General features: G+C 42.1%; 1 protein-coding gene across 1 annotated transcript in view; it reads left to right on the top strand.

Annotated features, from left to right (window-relative positions):
• The window catches only part of LOC109038784 (5-hydroxytryptamine receptor 1), a 535,893-nt gene extending 521,615 nt beyond the window's left edge, over positions 1 to 14,278 (top strand). The window contains exon 3 of the mRNA XM_019053972.2: positions 12,941 to 14,278. Within this exon, the coding sequence (XP_018909517.1) occupies positions 12,941 to 13,639 (699 nt within the window). The 3' untranslated portion in view covers positions 13,640 to 14,278. The remainder of the gene's footprint in view (positions 1 to 12,940) is intronic.
• The last annotated feature ends 841 nt before the right edge of the window (positions 14,279 to 15,119 follow it).

The raw sequence follows: 15,119 nt of genomic DNA, 5'->3' as shown, positions 1-15,119 counted from the left end.
GTATGTCCCTTACATTATATTCGAAGCTCGCCTTTGGGCCCAGGTTGAAAGCTGTTGCAGAATCTCGAAAAACGCAAATTTTCGGCGATTTTAGGCTCCAGAGCCATGTTTCGACCTTTGTTTCGGAACCAAAAATGTGAGTATCGGCGAAACCCGAATATTCCTGTATAATATACATCATCAACTACCAAATATAAAAAAAATTCCCAATTCCCCCGGGGGGCCGATACTGGTCCAAACCGCAACCCCTTCTTTCACACGAGAAAAGTACTTGAATCACAAATCCATGTGTCGTGCAAGAACTCCTTTCACAATTTTAGTTCTATACCTGTCATAGGAGTTCAAAAAGTCCAAAATCGTTCTGCCGTAAGCAGGCTGCCTCGATAAAGATCGATTCTTGTACAATCCAGTTTTGCCAAGTTGCACTGAAAAAAAATTCTCGGCGTTTTTACCAAGGTCCGTTGGTACCTTTACCATCTCACTTTTTTTTACCAATTATTGGTAATTTTACCAAAAGCTTACCTAAAAACCGGCATTTTTACTGTTTATTCAGGTAAGAATACCACTTTTATTGGTAATCAATTCCCGGTAACTTTGCCATTTTATCTCGGTAATTCTACCACAGTCGATAAAAAATATTGGCGTTTTTACCAAGGTCCAGTAACATTACCGAGAAAGTTCAATAATTTTACCGAGTTTTCTTGGTTAAATTACCAATTCCATAAATGGCAATTTTACCAAGAAAAGATTGGGATCAAATAGAACACTGAATTCTTGGTAACTTTACCCTTTTCTTAGTAAATACACCGAGATTTTTTTTTCAGTGAAAGACTGTGAGAATATTACAAATTGACAACCTGCTCTCGCAATTCTTTCCGTCCTTTTTGCCAACAGAAGGTCATTTTCGTTGACAAAGCCGTGGAGCAATGTAAATAAGCGGTTTTTTCGCACGTTATTCCCCGATATTGGCCGCGAAGCCCTGCAGCGCTTATAACGAGCGCCATGCACTTTCGGACCTGGGGTTTTTTGTAGACATTTACGAATGGCTTAACGCCAGCATGTTTACAGTACCTGCAAATATCCGGACACTTCGCTGCTCGAAATCAACTGCAGGGCAAAAAGAGAGAGGGAGAGAGGGAATGGGATGGGAAGGGAATGGGAGAGAGAGTGAGAGAAAGACACGGATGACAGCCGAGCGTATTTATGTTGAAAAGAACTATGTGCACATGAATTCAATTAAAAGGAGCTGGGTAGCACGGAATTCTGGGTTTAGGGTTTTTTTGTTTTTTAAATTCATTTTTACGTAGCTCATTTTTTCGTAAATACGTTCGGCTTGTATACTCTCGCGCGAGTGTCGAGATAGAGCTGTATTGTTCGTTTTAACGCCTTCAATACCGATTTTAATTTGAGAGCTGGTCTTTGTGCTACTTTCCATTAAAAAATGCGTTATTTCTAAGCGTGAAAGTGTGATAATCGGGTATGGACGTATCAAACCATGGAAGTTATTAAGTCCGAAAAGGCTCCTAACCTTTCTACACAAAAATCTGAAATTGAGTCGTTGCTAACCTCCACATTCAGCGAGACGCTGGCTGGCTACGATGAGCGATGAAAAGTTCTTAGTATATTTTAATTTGAGAAATTGACCTAGAATATGTTTTGTGAAGACTATACACAAGTCCACACTGATCGTGATTGTGAAACGTTAGTTCCGTTTGCAGTTAAAAGAGCCTTGTCATGAATACATGAATTCACAGGTAATAACAACGAGTAATTTGAAATCATAGGTTGGCTGCCCTTTCGGGCCCTAATCTCATCCAAGGAGGCAGTGGCGAAGGCCTCGTTGATTGTGGGAATGCACGCTTGGACCGCGTTTAGCAGAAAGGAAACAAGCCACGTCAGCTATTGTCCAAATGTAACTAGGCAATCTTAATGTTTTACTAAAGAGAAACGTTTGTGCGGATTCCTTTGAAAATTTTAAGGAATTTGTTTCGTCACTATGAAAAGAAAATTCCCCGAGATTTCCTTAAATATCCGCACAACCGTTTTTATTTAAAAAAATAAATTGCACTGTTGAATTTGGCAATGGCTGATGTGGCTTGGTTTCTTTCTGCATAACGCGGTCCAGTTGTCTTTACTCTCCTATCTAGGTACTCTACATTTTCTCATCCTCAAAGTCTGGAATTCTAGATGTTTTTTGATCCGCGTTCCCCTCAAGATTTTTGATGAACTCGCAGCCTAGCCTGGCAGTCATCCTAAAAAATTCATTCCAGCTATGCCATTTTGAACTGCATTCGTATGATTTTGAGCTCTTGTTTTGGATTTTCCGAAGCAGCATGGCAGCAGTGTGCGCTACACGGCGGTTTTGGGCGAGGGGTGATAATGTTGAGAATGTCACCGGTGAATGATTGATTGTGCGTCACTTTTTGGTCTTGGCCCGCGTCGTCCCTGCAACATACACGAACCAGAACAGGGTTGCCCGACAATCAGCTGAAACTTCTGAAATCATTTGGAGATTTGGCAACCGTGTCTGAAAGGAATGCTACCAATTTTTCGGTCTGTAAATGAATTTGCCCCAGTGCTCTCACTCAGAAGCAATACATTTCAGAGACCCCGCACTTACAATTTCTTCTTATTCTTCTTCTTCTTCTAACTTCTGACTAGGGCCGTGACCCTGTTTGTCTAGCCTCTAAATTAGTATGATAAATAAAATATGATGGCGATGAGAGAGATCACTTAATTCTCCGGGGATGAAAGGCAGCTCTGTGCCCATCTCTTGGGCGGTCGTCCGGGTTGCCTTTGGCTATGAGGTCGTCCTACCATACAAATCTTACAATTTAAGCAATATAATCAAGTGCCGCAAAATTCGAGTTCGGAGGTCAATGCTGTTTGGACTGCATTAAACAGAAAGGAACCAAGCCACATCAGCTACCGCCAAATTTGATTGGAAAATTTAATTTTTCACATGAAAACGCCGGTGCGGATTTTTGTGTGAGTCTCATTTACCAATTTCACGATGTAACGCCGTTTGCTGGTTTTTATTTTAATTTCTTTTTTATTTTTAATTCTTTTTGCAGTTGATAATAGTGCCTTAAGGTACCGAAACGTCCTGCCTTTATATTTTGTATTTTAGCCTTGTTTCCGCTTATTCCTGTGTTTTTGATTGTCGTTTCCGTTTCGGGCTGCTTTTACATACCCTTTGTTTTCCATTGCTCCCTATCTTTGCATGGAGAGTTTGTCTTGATGTAGAGGTGGACTCTCAGGATAGCGTGGGATATCCCCTCCATTTTGGCCTCAAGTTGAGAGCTTTTTTGAGCTTGGGAGATGATTTCAGAGAAAACCAGTGGCACCATCGTGTTTCTCGCGATCTTTTACGTAAGAATCAACAGTCAAATCGCAAATTCCTCACACATGCGACATCTCCACTGTAATAGCATGTTAGGTATGAAAGCGACCACATGAGCATAGTTTAATGAACTTCTTGATTTTAACTCGCATTGAAAGAGACACATATGAACTACGAGCAGTAGTGAAATGAACTCCAAGATTGTAACTGCTTACCTCCAGAAACACAAACATTTTCATCAATCATCAGAAGTCGGGAAAATCTTTGAAATTCACAGCGTTGTCAAAGTTCTCCTGATAAAACACGAATGTTTCAGAAAATTCGCTGATTTTTTTCGTTCTAAATTTCCATCGAATTTTATCCACAATTAATTGCAATTTATCTGAAAATATCAAGAAAAATGCATTCTCAAATTTCTTAAATCCATTCCAACTCGCGGTCCTTCCCGAAAAAAGTTTGACGACCTCATTTTGTGATTTTGTTTTAATTATAGTTTATTTGCTCGTACTGATTGCGGCTCATCGTTAGTGAGAAGAAAAGTTTGTCGGTCACAATTTGACAATTTACTTGAATTTGACAACTTTCATCCACCCGCGAAGCCCCCATCCAACCCCGCTCTCCACTCTGCGACACCTGAATACAAACACGACCTTGTTCCCGACTCTCACACTCGAACAATTAATGAATGAACGGGTCTCAGATATCCTACCGTCTTCGTCAATTGAGAGCAACAGCTGACGTTTGTGCTCCCCCTGTGCCCCCTCTTCTGTACCCCCCTCTCATTCCGGGAATAAGTGGGGCAATGAGCCTCAACGTCGCCTTCGCTCCCGGCTCTGCGAGGGGAGTGGGCGGGAAAGACGTGTGAAAGAGCGGTACGCTGTGATTAGCGCGACTCTCAGTTGCGATCCGGGGAAAAGCGCCTTCAAACTGTCGTGTAGGCAAAATCACCGCCCCGGAGTTAAAATAGTTGTATGTCCCCTTTTCTCTAACCTTTTGATGCCGTTTGAATGAAAGTAGTCGCAGGATACTTGGACTGCGTTTAGCAGAAAGGAACCAAGCCAATTCAGCTATTGCCAAGTTTAACTGGGCAATTTAATTTTTCACAAGAGAACGTTTTTTGCGGATTCCTTTGAAAATTTGAAGGAACTTGCTTCGTCCTGTGCAGAAAATGCACTGTTTGAACACAGAGTGTTTCTTTATGGATGAGCCGGATAGTGTAATTCCTTTTGGCAGATTGATATCGAGTTCGCACATCAATTTCTCCTTCAAAACATCTCTTTGACAACGGACGAAACGTCGAAGGAGGACGAGCAGCAATAAAGAGCACCATCCAAAGTCGGAATTAGTTTACAAGAAACACAGGGTGGGTTCCTGAGGATGCTGCAGGGCAGACGAGTCCATACAGCAGTGCAGGAGGATGTAACGGAGAAGAAAGCGACCTCGCTGGGAAAAAGCACGTACCTACATCGAATCTCATATTGAATCGCGAGGTTTTATCACGGTGGGGTAGAAAGGGGGTCAGTGTGAAGATGTCAGGGCTTCGAGAGTTAACGGCGCACAGTGGATTGAGTCAATGGGAGAGGTCGGACAAAATTTTGAAACACTTATAACTCCATTTACACAAAAGTTTGAGGCTCTAAAAGAGGTTTCATTGGTTTCCTCCTAAAATTTTCTTTGAAAGCACCCCTTGAAATTTAAAATGTGTCAAAATAAACATCAAAATTTACAGTTTCAGTTCAAAATTTAATGTCCGACCTCTCCGACTGACGCGCAGAGACTAGAGACCCTCCCTTGGAATTTTGGCGACAGCTGGAAGCTTTTACTTTCAGGGACACAACAATTCCTTAGGGACAATTATAAGGGAGCATCAGTCATCACCCTAATTTCGGCTGTTGACCTACCTACATGGTGGATGATGAGCTTCGGGTGACGTCATGAGCCGAACAAGTTTCTCAAACTTCGTCCATTTTCGGCTTCTTTGCAAAACGAAACTGCCAACACGTTGTTGAACATCAACCATGTAGGTAAGTCTACAGTAGAATGGAGATGTTGCATGTGTGAGGAATTTGCAATTTGTCTGTTGATTCTTATGTACAAATTCGCGAGAAACAAAATGGTGCCTTTGGTTTTCTCTGAAATCGTCTCCCAAGCTCAAAAAGAGCTCTCAAAGTGAGGCCAAAATGGAGGGGATATCCCACTCTACCCTGAGAGTCCACCTGTACATCAAAACAATCTCTCCATGCAAAGATAGAGAGCAAATACATTGATAGGGCTGCCACTTTATTTGGGGACTCCAAACTGAAAAGACGGCAACCCTGCTAATGTATTTGCTCCCTATTTTTGCATGGAGAGTTTGCCTTGATGTAGATGTGGAATCTCAGGATAGCGTGGGATATCCCCTCCATTTTAGCCGCAACTTGAGAGCTTTTTTGAGCTTGGAAGTTGATTTCAGAGAAAACCAGTGGCACCGTTGTGTTTCTCGCGAACTTTTACGTAAGAATCAATGGTCAAATCTCAAATCCCTCACACATGCAACATCTCTATGCTGAAGTCCCGAAAGTTAAAATTTCCACCATGGCCAAGATACTATTGAAGGGTCTCTTGGGTCTTTTGACTCGATCCACTGTGCGACGAAAGGGAGCGGATCCGTACTTTATAAGGGCGAGGGATCAAAAAGACGTTTGAGAGAAGACGCTCTAAGTGCCCGAAATGGTAATGAGTTAAAAGGCAGAAGTGAATCGAGCATTTTCACGAGTGCCTCGGATCTCCTCTCTTCCGCCGTTTCTTCTTCCCCTGTCTCTCTCTCTCTTTTCACCTCGTCTCCACCTTCTTTCATCTCCTGGCGGCTGATAAACGGCCTTTGTAATTACCAACATACTCACGCGTATATTCTCCCCTTCTTGACTTTTCCAGTCGCAACGCATTGCCCTCGATGTCTTCCCTCTCCCCCTTTACGCTCTGTCGGCTGCTCTCTTTCAGCCGTGTTTCGATCCAGTTTGGTAAAGGCTTTTTTAAAAATACTCAGGAGTACGCCCCCTGCGGGCCGATTATTGAAATTAATAGACAGATCTATTGACAAAGATGACAAAAGGGATATGGAGGGATCCTTGGTGAAAGCTGGTGGTTGCAATGGACAAAGGCAATGGTTAATAGACAAACTAACGTCAACCAATGAGAAACCCGACAGTTGGTCCATCATCTTCTCCCTTAGTCTATAGGAACCAAACATTTCAACCAACAGGATCGCTCCATACCCTCTATGTCTTCTATGTCTATAGCTCTGTCTATCAATTTCAGTAATCAGCCCTCTGGTCGCGAACCCTGGGCCTGAACCCTAAGAGGACGCTTTCCGCCCTTAAAAAACTGGAAATAACTACCCTAATTGATTTGCAGAAGCAGGATCCTTCTTACATTTGATCTACAAGACTTCCTTGCCAACCAATTTAGAATGTCTTGTCATGGAAACAAGGGTCTTGTTCCAATAATAGGAAGTCCTGTGATGGTAACAAGAATATATTTCGAACAATATTGTCTGAGGTGAATTACAAGAATCCTATTGGATCAAATATGACAAGCGTCCTTGTAATGATAACACAGGAGGTTGTAAAAACAATTCTATCGCAGATGGGCTTAAAAATGAGAGTTCAGCCGTGAGATAAAAATATTGTTGCAGTAGCAGCACATGCTGCCCAGTTTCATTTCATGGGCAGTGATAAATAATCTACAAGGGACATAAATAAATAAACAATAACATCAGCAGTGTTAGGAGTCAGAGCGAGGCTATATTGCGTTATGGTGGTCGGTAAACTTCGTATGATAAAATTTATTTCCACTTAAAATAACTAATTAACACACGCAAGATTTCGGACAGAGACAATTTATTTTAGACACCCCGCTTTGATTTCATTCCCTTCAGTATGCAACCTACTCCCGGAAGGGACTACCGATAAATTTCAGTGCAATTTTCAAACAGATCCTACCAACGATTTCTCTGTGAAAATATAAAATTGCGGCGAATATTTTTAAACGTCGCATGGCGCCTGTGATATTTTTGCCGGAAGGTGACAATTTTGCATAAGCCAAGAAAATTTTGAATGCCCCACTGACACAAAAAACATTGCGTCTACTTGAATAAAATCGGGGACTGTTATGGTTTTGGCAGCCCTTTAATCGAACAGTGTTTCTTCCCCATCCTGTATCGGTAATCCAGGATTGCGCGAAAGGTCTAAGAAAATGTATGAGGATTGCGCGAAAAAGGCACAACGATTGCGCGAATAGAAACCCAGCATCTGCTACAGGAATGCGCAAATTTAAAATGAAGTTAATTTAAGGTAGAAGTTTAGCAACACATGAAACAGTTGGAAAATAAACGCATTTTTATGTTAACGCTAGTATAGGTTAGTTTGTTGACAAATCATCGATGTATTACATTCTGATGATAAATGAAGTGAAAAGATTGAATGATGGTCATGGGTATATAGAACTTTCCTAACTTTTCTCGGGGAAAATATTTAATCGGGAGGAACGAGGCAACGTTAGAATGCTCCTACGGGGTCGAAACACAGCATGGGCCTTTCAAGCTCTATAATTCGATACTGCGATTATTCTAACGCAAGTTCGAATAATCGCGCCAAACACAGTGCGGCCGGCGTTAAACGTATATTAGCGTCTGCAAGACTGCAGGAATACTTCACGCATTGCACCAAACAGTGCGGTCGGCGCACAGCCCATAGTAGCGCCTACAAGACTGCATGAATACTTCTCGCATTGCGCCAAACGTGCAGTCTGTTTACATGTTGAACCAATCGATATCAATACAATCTCACCTGTTTGATGCATCGAAAACGATCTTCGGTCTCTGCTTGTGTTCAAAAGACCATTCAATTTATCCGCATGAAAAGACAACGTTCTAAAAATACTTTCGGGGGAAAGATCAAAAATATTTCAATACAAAAACAAGCTCGGGCCTCGATAAAAATTGAGATTCGTCACTCTCTATGGTCGTCACCCACTTGTTTTCCCGCAAGATTCCCCTTGTTTACTTTGCCTCATTTTACAATCCGTGCCACTCAGGGGTCGGGTCCCGGGTTCCCCACCTGGAGGAAATTCCCGGAAAAGCGACCAGGGTAAAGCTCTGACGTGCTAAGAAAAAACGCCGTATAAACATTCGGAAGTTGCCAAATTTTCTTCAATAAAATGTTTATTGTTGAAGAAATTTATGAATATTTTCCCCCGAAATTTTCAACAACTTCGGATAAAATTGCGAACAAAATTATCTAAAAAATTGGGGGGGGGGGGATAGTCATAAGTTTACAAAGAAAGTCATGTTTTATCAAAGGAAATTTGGCAACGCTTAAAGGTTCATAAGGCGTTTTTCCTTGACACGGCAGAGCTTTGGTGAGCTTTGGATGGGCCGTGCGAGGTGGGAGTGACGCGGGCTGAGCGAGAAGAGGCGTGTTAGTGAATTCAAGCACGCTGTCGAGGAGAGATTTGGTCTTGGGCGTCATATCAGGGTGCCGATACAACACCTCTCAGGTTAGATTGATGATGTTCCGCTCTGAGGACACCCTCTCCTAGCCCCCTCCCACAATGCAAAGCTTCCGCTAAGCCGTGTCGCACGGTGGACACAACTCTCCTTGTAGAGTGCAATATTTTTTGCTCGTAAAAAATTATATAATAAAGATAAGCGTTTCATGAAGTCTCCATTGTGTAATGGATGCTCAACGCAGGCTTGCCGAAGTTCTGAACAACCGGGAAAATCAGGGAAGGTCAGGGAATTTCTCACACATCTATTAATCATTATGTATCACTGATCCCCCAACTCTTTACCCTTTCTGGTCATTTTCGGGCCTTTTCATCTTTTAACCGCCTGCTGAATAATGCCTTTTCCCATGATTTGATTTCTAATCAAGGAAATTTTGTCCAAAACTTAGCGAAAATCAGCGATTCTGTTTTTTTGGGGGGGGGGGGGGCCAGAAAAAGTTAGGGAATTACAAAATTTTGGAGTCAGGGCAGTTAGTAATAAATAGTCTGGGAAAAGTCAAGGGAAGTCAGGGGATTTGAAGATAAAGAAATTATGGCAACCCTGTCAAAGAAAGTCAACTGTCAACAAATATTATTAATGGCTACTTGCTCCAACTTATTGCTAGGTGAATGCTCCTGGTTCCAGTAATAGAATAAATATCACCAGTTGTTTAAAGAAATGTATTCCCGTTACCACGAGAATTGGTACCAAACCCAAAATAAACTGCAAAATATTCGAACATAACAGTGAATTTTTAATGCAAAATGTTTATAAAATTTTTCTTACGTGTTATACTTTGTCAAAGTGATAATAAACTATTTGAAGCAAAAGTTGGCGTTTTAACGTAAAAACAAAAAAACGGTTTCCTGACTCGGATCTTTAGAAAAAAAAAATGTTTTGTGTGAAATTATCGAGTTTTTTAAACTTTCTCTAACAGCCAAGGCTACCAGGGAAAGCTACAACTCTTAACTTATTTTCAAGATAAGATTCATCATTGCTTCATTTCTGACTGATTCAGTCCATATCGCTCTATCTTTCATTTGTACGTATTTCTATCAAACGGAACTATGTGAATTATGACGTGAGCCCTGTTATGCATATACTCATATTGGATCTCAGGGCTCACGTCATAACGCACATAGTTCCGTTTCATAGAAACACGTCCATTTCTCGAAGAACGGTAACCGCGATTGAAGACCGGTAATCTCCGAAATCGGGCGGAGAGGAACTCGGAACTATTTCGTGGCCGTAAATTCACGCCGCGAGATGAATTTGAAATCCGATGTGGATGTGGGATTGTGGAACGCCGAAAATATATTGGACAGTGCTCGCGGCGTAAGTGGATGTTGTATTGAAAATCGACGTGATCTCAAGGCGGGGGCACCATAAATTGTGTCCTCCGAGTCCGCTTGTAATTGCTCCACGCACGAAAATACCCTCTTTTGCATCCGTGTCTTTCGCCGAATTCCAGGACACAGTTGCCGAAACGTAATATGGTATCGAGGAGGGTATGGATTTGGTCGACATGAGTCGATCGAAAAATGGATACGAGAATCGATCGACATCGATTCGATCGACAAATTATTAAAAAACCGGCGTCGATTCGATCTACACACTGAAAAAAAATTATCGGCTTTTTTACCAAGGTCCGTTGGTACCCTTACCATCTCACTTTTTTTTACCAATTATTGGTAATTTTACCAAGACAGACTGGTAAGCTTACCTAAAAACCGGTATTTTTACTGTTTTTTTCAGGTAAAAATACCACTTTTATTGGTAATCAATTCCCGGTAACTTTGCCATTTTATCTCGGTAATTCTACCACAGTCGATAAAAAATATTGGCGTTTTTACCAAGGTCCAGTAAAATTACCGAGAAAGTTCAACAATTTTACCGAGATTTCTCGGTAAAATTACCAATTCCATAAATGGTAATTTTACCATGAAAAAACTGGGATCAAATAGAACCCTGAATTCTTGGTAATTTTACCCTTTTCTTAGTAAATACACCGATATTTTTTTTTCAGTGCAGGAGCCCTGTGAACAGAACTATTGTTTTTCAGTGCATTTGCGTCTAAACGCATTACATTCGGGTTTAAGCTGAAACGCGTATAAAATTCAATGACCTAAACGCGTTGATTGACCCGCGTAGGAGACCCATAAAGCACAATATAAGGGTAATCGGTCATTTTAGGGGGCGGTGGAATCCGGAAGCGCGATTTTGCGGGGCGGGCGCGAGACCGCAACCCGCAACGCACGCGACTCGCCCCGGTTCACATGCAGAGCGGAGCCTCTCTCGTTCGTGCGCCCTGTGATTTTCGGTTTCCGATACGGCTCTCATTACAGACAGCTCTTGCTGTAATTCATTCTCGTCCGGTTTTGCCGGAAACCGGTCGGGATTTCCGGGTAATGTTTCGCTCGGTTTATCGAACTTTGCGGAGTCAACGCTGCTTATACATCGCGTGTAAAGTATCGTAAATCAAAAAGAATAAATGGATTCGTTCACAAGAAAATGGATCTCAGTCTAAAATAATTTAAATGATTTTGTATTGCATTTTGCAAAAAGGTCCCACTAGCATTGCAATGATGCTAAGATTGTGCAACTTCATCTTTTGCAATAAAATTGCGGAAATCGAGAAAAATTATGAAATTTAGATGGTAATTTTTGTCTTAAATTTACAGTTTTTAGCGAGTTAAATAGAAACTATGAATGGATAATCGGGGTTTTCCTCCAAGACAAAAGAAGTTGCACAATCTTAGCAACATTGCAATGCTAGTGGTTCCCTTTTGCAAAATGCAATCCATTTGTTAAAACGTAAATTTTACTTAAATTTTAAATAAAGAAGATGGGGAAGAGTTTCTTAACTCCTACATTTTAACGATTTAATGCGTTTTCTGAGTCCGAAAACATTCAATACCGCGAAAAGAGGTACTATTACCAGAGCGAAGAACAGACGTCGTTTGAAAACGAAACTTGGTAATGAATGTCAAACTGTATTGAAGTTGTGGCTGCTTACAGCTGGCAGTTCAGAAACTCTGGTCTCAAGAAAAAGCACTTTAATATCTAATTTTTTTTATTGTCAGAACACGAAATTAAAGTATAATGTAACATTACGCCCTCCTATGGCAGAAAATATTGGACTGGACTACTCTGGCACTACACAGCACGTTCTCTGCCCAAATCTCAGAGTCCAAAGTCGGACCTAACTTTACTGAAAATTTTTACGCCGCAGACTCCCTTGTTATTGACTTCCCCTTCTTTAAAAAACCATTTACTTAACCATCTACTTACCAGGACAAAGTTTTTTCGTTTTCTTTTTCCTCTCTTTCTTTTTTCTCTCTTCCTTGTACACTACCTCTAATTCATTGCGGAATTTTGCCCATGTAGTCTCAATATTTTGTGTGTATGTAGGTTTCATGGTGCATCAATTTTCCAGAAAATTTATTTTTCTCGAGAAAAGTTTAATTTTTCGGAAAAATTCTGATTTCTTCGAAAAAAATCGACCTGACCCAGCAAGATGGTGGTCATTTTTGGAATCAGCGCTAAAAATCTAGCTGAAATCAGTCAAGGCATTGTATAGGCAAATTTACCCGTGTTGACCAGTGTTATTTATCTTCATCGTACTTGAGCAAACCCACGATGATATATTCGTACAAGTTGCTTTTACAGTGCACCCGCGCGCTATGCAACACCTAATCACCGTTCTTGTCTATCGACCCAGAAGTCATCTGGTAAATTGCATCTTGTAATTTCATCGTGAATGCTACCTATCCACGATTTTGTAGGACTTCCCCTACGCCTCCTCGGTTGCGTGACATTGCATCTACCTGCGGTGCATCCACCCCGATGCATCCACCTTTATGCATCCACCCTATCTAACCTAACCTAATCTGACCTAACCTAACCTAATCTAACGGCTGAGTGAATGCATCGCAGGTGGATGCAACGTCCTGAGCCCCGTCTCCTCCCAGGAGGAACCCAATTTAACACCTCCTTAGGCAATCTGTCATCGGCCATTCACTGAGCATGACCATACCACTTGTCTAACTCCGTGCGTTTTCTCTGTGTTACAGTGCAGCGGCGGGGCGAACAACAACCTGGCCGTGAAGCCGACCTCGCACTGCTTCCCGACCGGCGACCGCGCCTCGAACGAGTCCCAGGCCCCGATGCTCCGGCGCCAGTCGTCCTCCGGGTGCATCAACATGAAGCGCAAACTCCGCGTCGGGGGCGCCAACAAAAAATCCAAGGCCCCCCACGCACCCCCACCTCCAAACGGCCACCCCATCACCAACACCAAGAAGCTCCGCTTCCAACTTGCCAAAGAACGCAAAGCCTCCACCACCCTGGGCATAATCATGTCCGCCTTCACCATCTGCTGGCTGCCCTTCTTCGTCCTGGCCCTCGTCCGGCCCTTCCTCGCCGACCCTGCCGCCATCCCTTCCTCCCTCTCGAGTCTCTTCTTATGGTTGGGTTACGCAAATTCTCTACTCAATCCGGTGATCTACGCGACGCTCAACCGGGACTTCCGACGGCCGTTCCAGCAGATCCTCTACTTCCGCTGCGGGTCGCTCAACCACATGATGAGGGAGGAGTTCTACCACTCGCAGTACGGCGACCCGGAACCCCATTATTGCGTCGTCGGTAGTGCTACCACGGGTGATGCGGTTCATAAGGAGTATATCGTCTCCGAGTCGGAGAGGGAGCCCTCAACGAACGAGGTCCAATTGCAGAGTATCACTGTTAATACTGTGAATAACGAGTCGTTTCTATGATAATCAACCGGCTTTCCGCCCGGCGCTATTTACACCGTCCAGCGGGGTGATCATTGGAATTGATAGACAAAGCGATGTATGAAGAAGACATAGGGAGTATAGAGCGATCCTATTAGTTGACAAGGTTGGTTCTCATAGACTAAGGAAGAAAACGATGGACTAACTGTCGGGTCTTTGGTGGGTTGCCGTTAGTCAGTCCATTACCTACCTCCTGTGTCCATTGCCACCACCCGCTTCCACCAATAGGATCCCTCCAAATCACTTTTGTCGTCTTTGTCTATAGCTTTGTCTACCTGTTTCAATAATCGGTTCGCAGCGGGGTGATCATTGAAATTTATAGACAAAGCGATAGATAAAGAAGACGTAGGGAGCACGGTGCGATCCTATTGGTTAAAATGGGTGTTTCTTATAGACTAAGAGGGTAAAGATGGATTTTCTGTAGGGTCTCTCGTGGATTGCCGCACCATGGATCGAATCAATAGGAGAGGTCGGACAACATGTTTAAACTTTAAGAGCTTACACTGGAAAAAAAACACATTGGATCTAGAGTCCAGACTCTTGAAAACATTGACAAGAATTAGGATTCTTGATTCAATCAGATTTAAGCTAAAATCAAAAGGAATCCGCTCAAATTAAGAGGCTTGGTTCTTGATTTAAGAAATCTGATTGAATCAAGAGTATTTTTTCTCGTCGATGTTTTTAAGAGTCTGGACTCTATATCCAATGTGTTTTCTTTTCCAGTGTATAACTCCGATTATACAAAATTTTGAGGTTTTAGAAGTCAGTCCATTGATTTTCTCGTGAAATTTTCTTCTCGAAGCACCCCTCAAAATTTAAAATGTGACGAAATAAACATCAAATTTTGCTGTTTTAGTGAAAAATTTGATGTCCGACCTCTCTGATCGACTCGATCGACTGTGTGCCGTTAGTTAGCCTATTACCTACCTCCTATGTCCATTGTAACCACCCGCTTCCTCAAATAAGATCCTCCATTTACATTTTGTCTTCATTGTCTATAGACAAAGCTATATGGTTAAAGAAGGAAAAGGGAAAATATAGTGATTCCATTGGTTGAGTTTGTTTTGTTGTAGATAAGGGGAAAGTGATGGATTAACTACATATGTAGGGTCCCTCGTCGCTTGCCATTAGTTAGTCTGCTATTACTTAGCTGATTCGGTAATTGATATAGGATCGCTTTATTTTCTCTGAATCTTCTTTGTCTAAGGCTTTATCTATCAAATTCAATAATAAGTCCGCAGATGGGGGCTCAAAATGAGGATCGGTATCTGGTTAGACAAGAGGGTTGCAGGAGAGGAAAGAAACATTGAAAGAAATGGTGTTACTCTATTCCAGTATTGAAGACTAGATTGTTCCAATTTTGACTCAGTACTTTCGAATCAAAATTGGCTTTAGTTAAAATCATTTGACTCTGAATGACTCTAGTTGTTCTTCCAGATTGATCTTTTAAATAGCGCTCTTG

This window comes from Bemisia tabaci, chromosome 8 (genome assembly GCF_918797505.1).
Source record: "Bemisia tabaci chromosome 8, PGI_BMITA_v3".
NCBI lineage: Eukaryota > Metazoa > Arthropoda > Insecta > Hemiptera > Aleyrodidae > Bemisia > Bemisia tabaci.
Note: the sequence above shows the minus strand (reverse complement) of the source record. Positions and strands in the feature narration are given on the sequence as shown.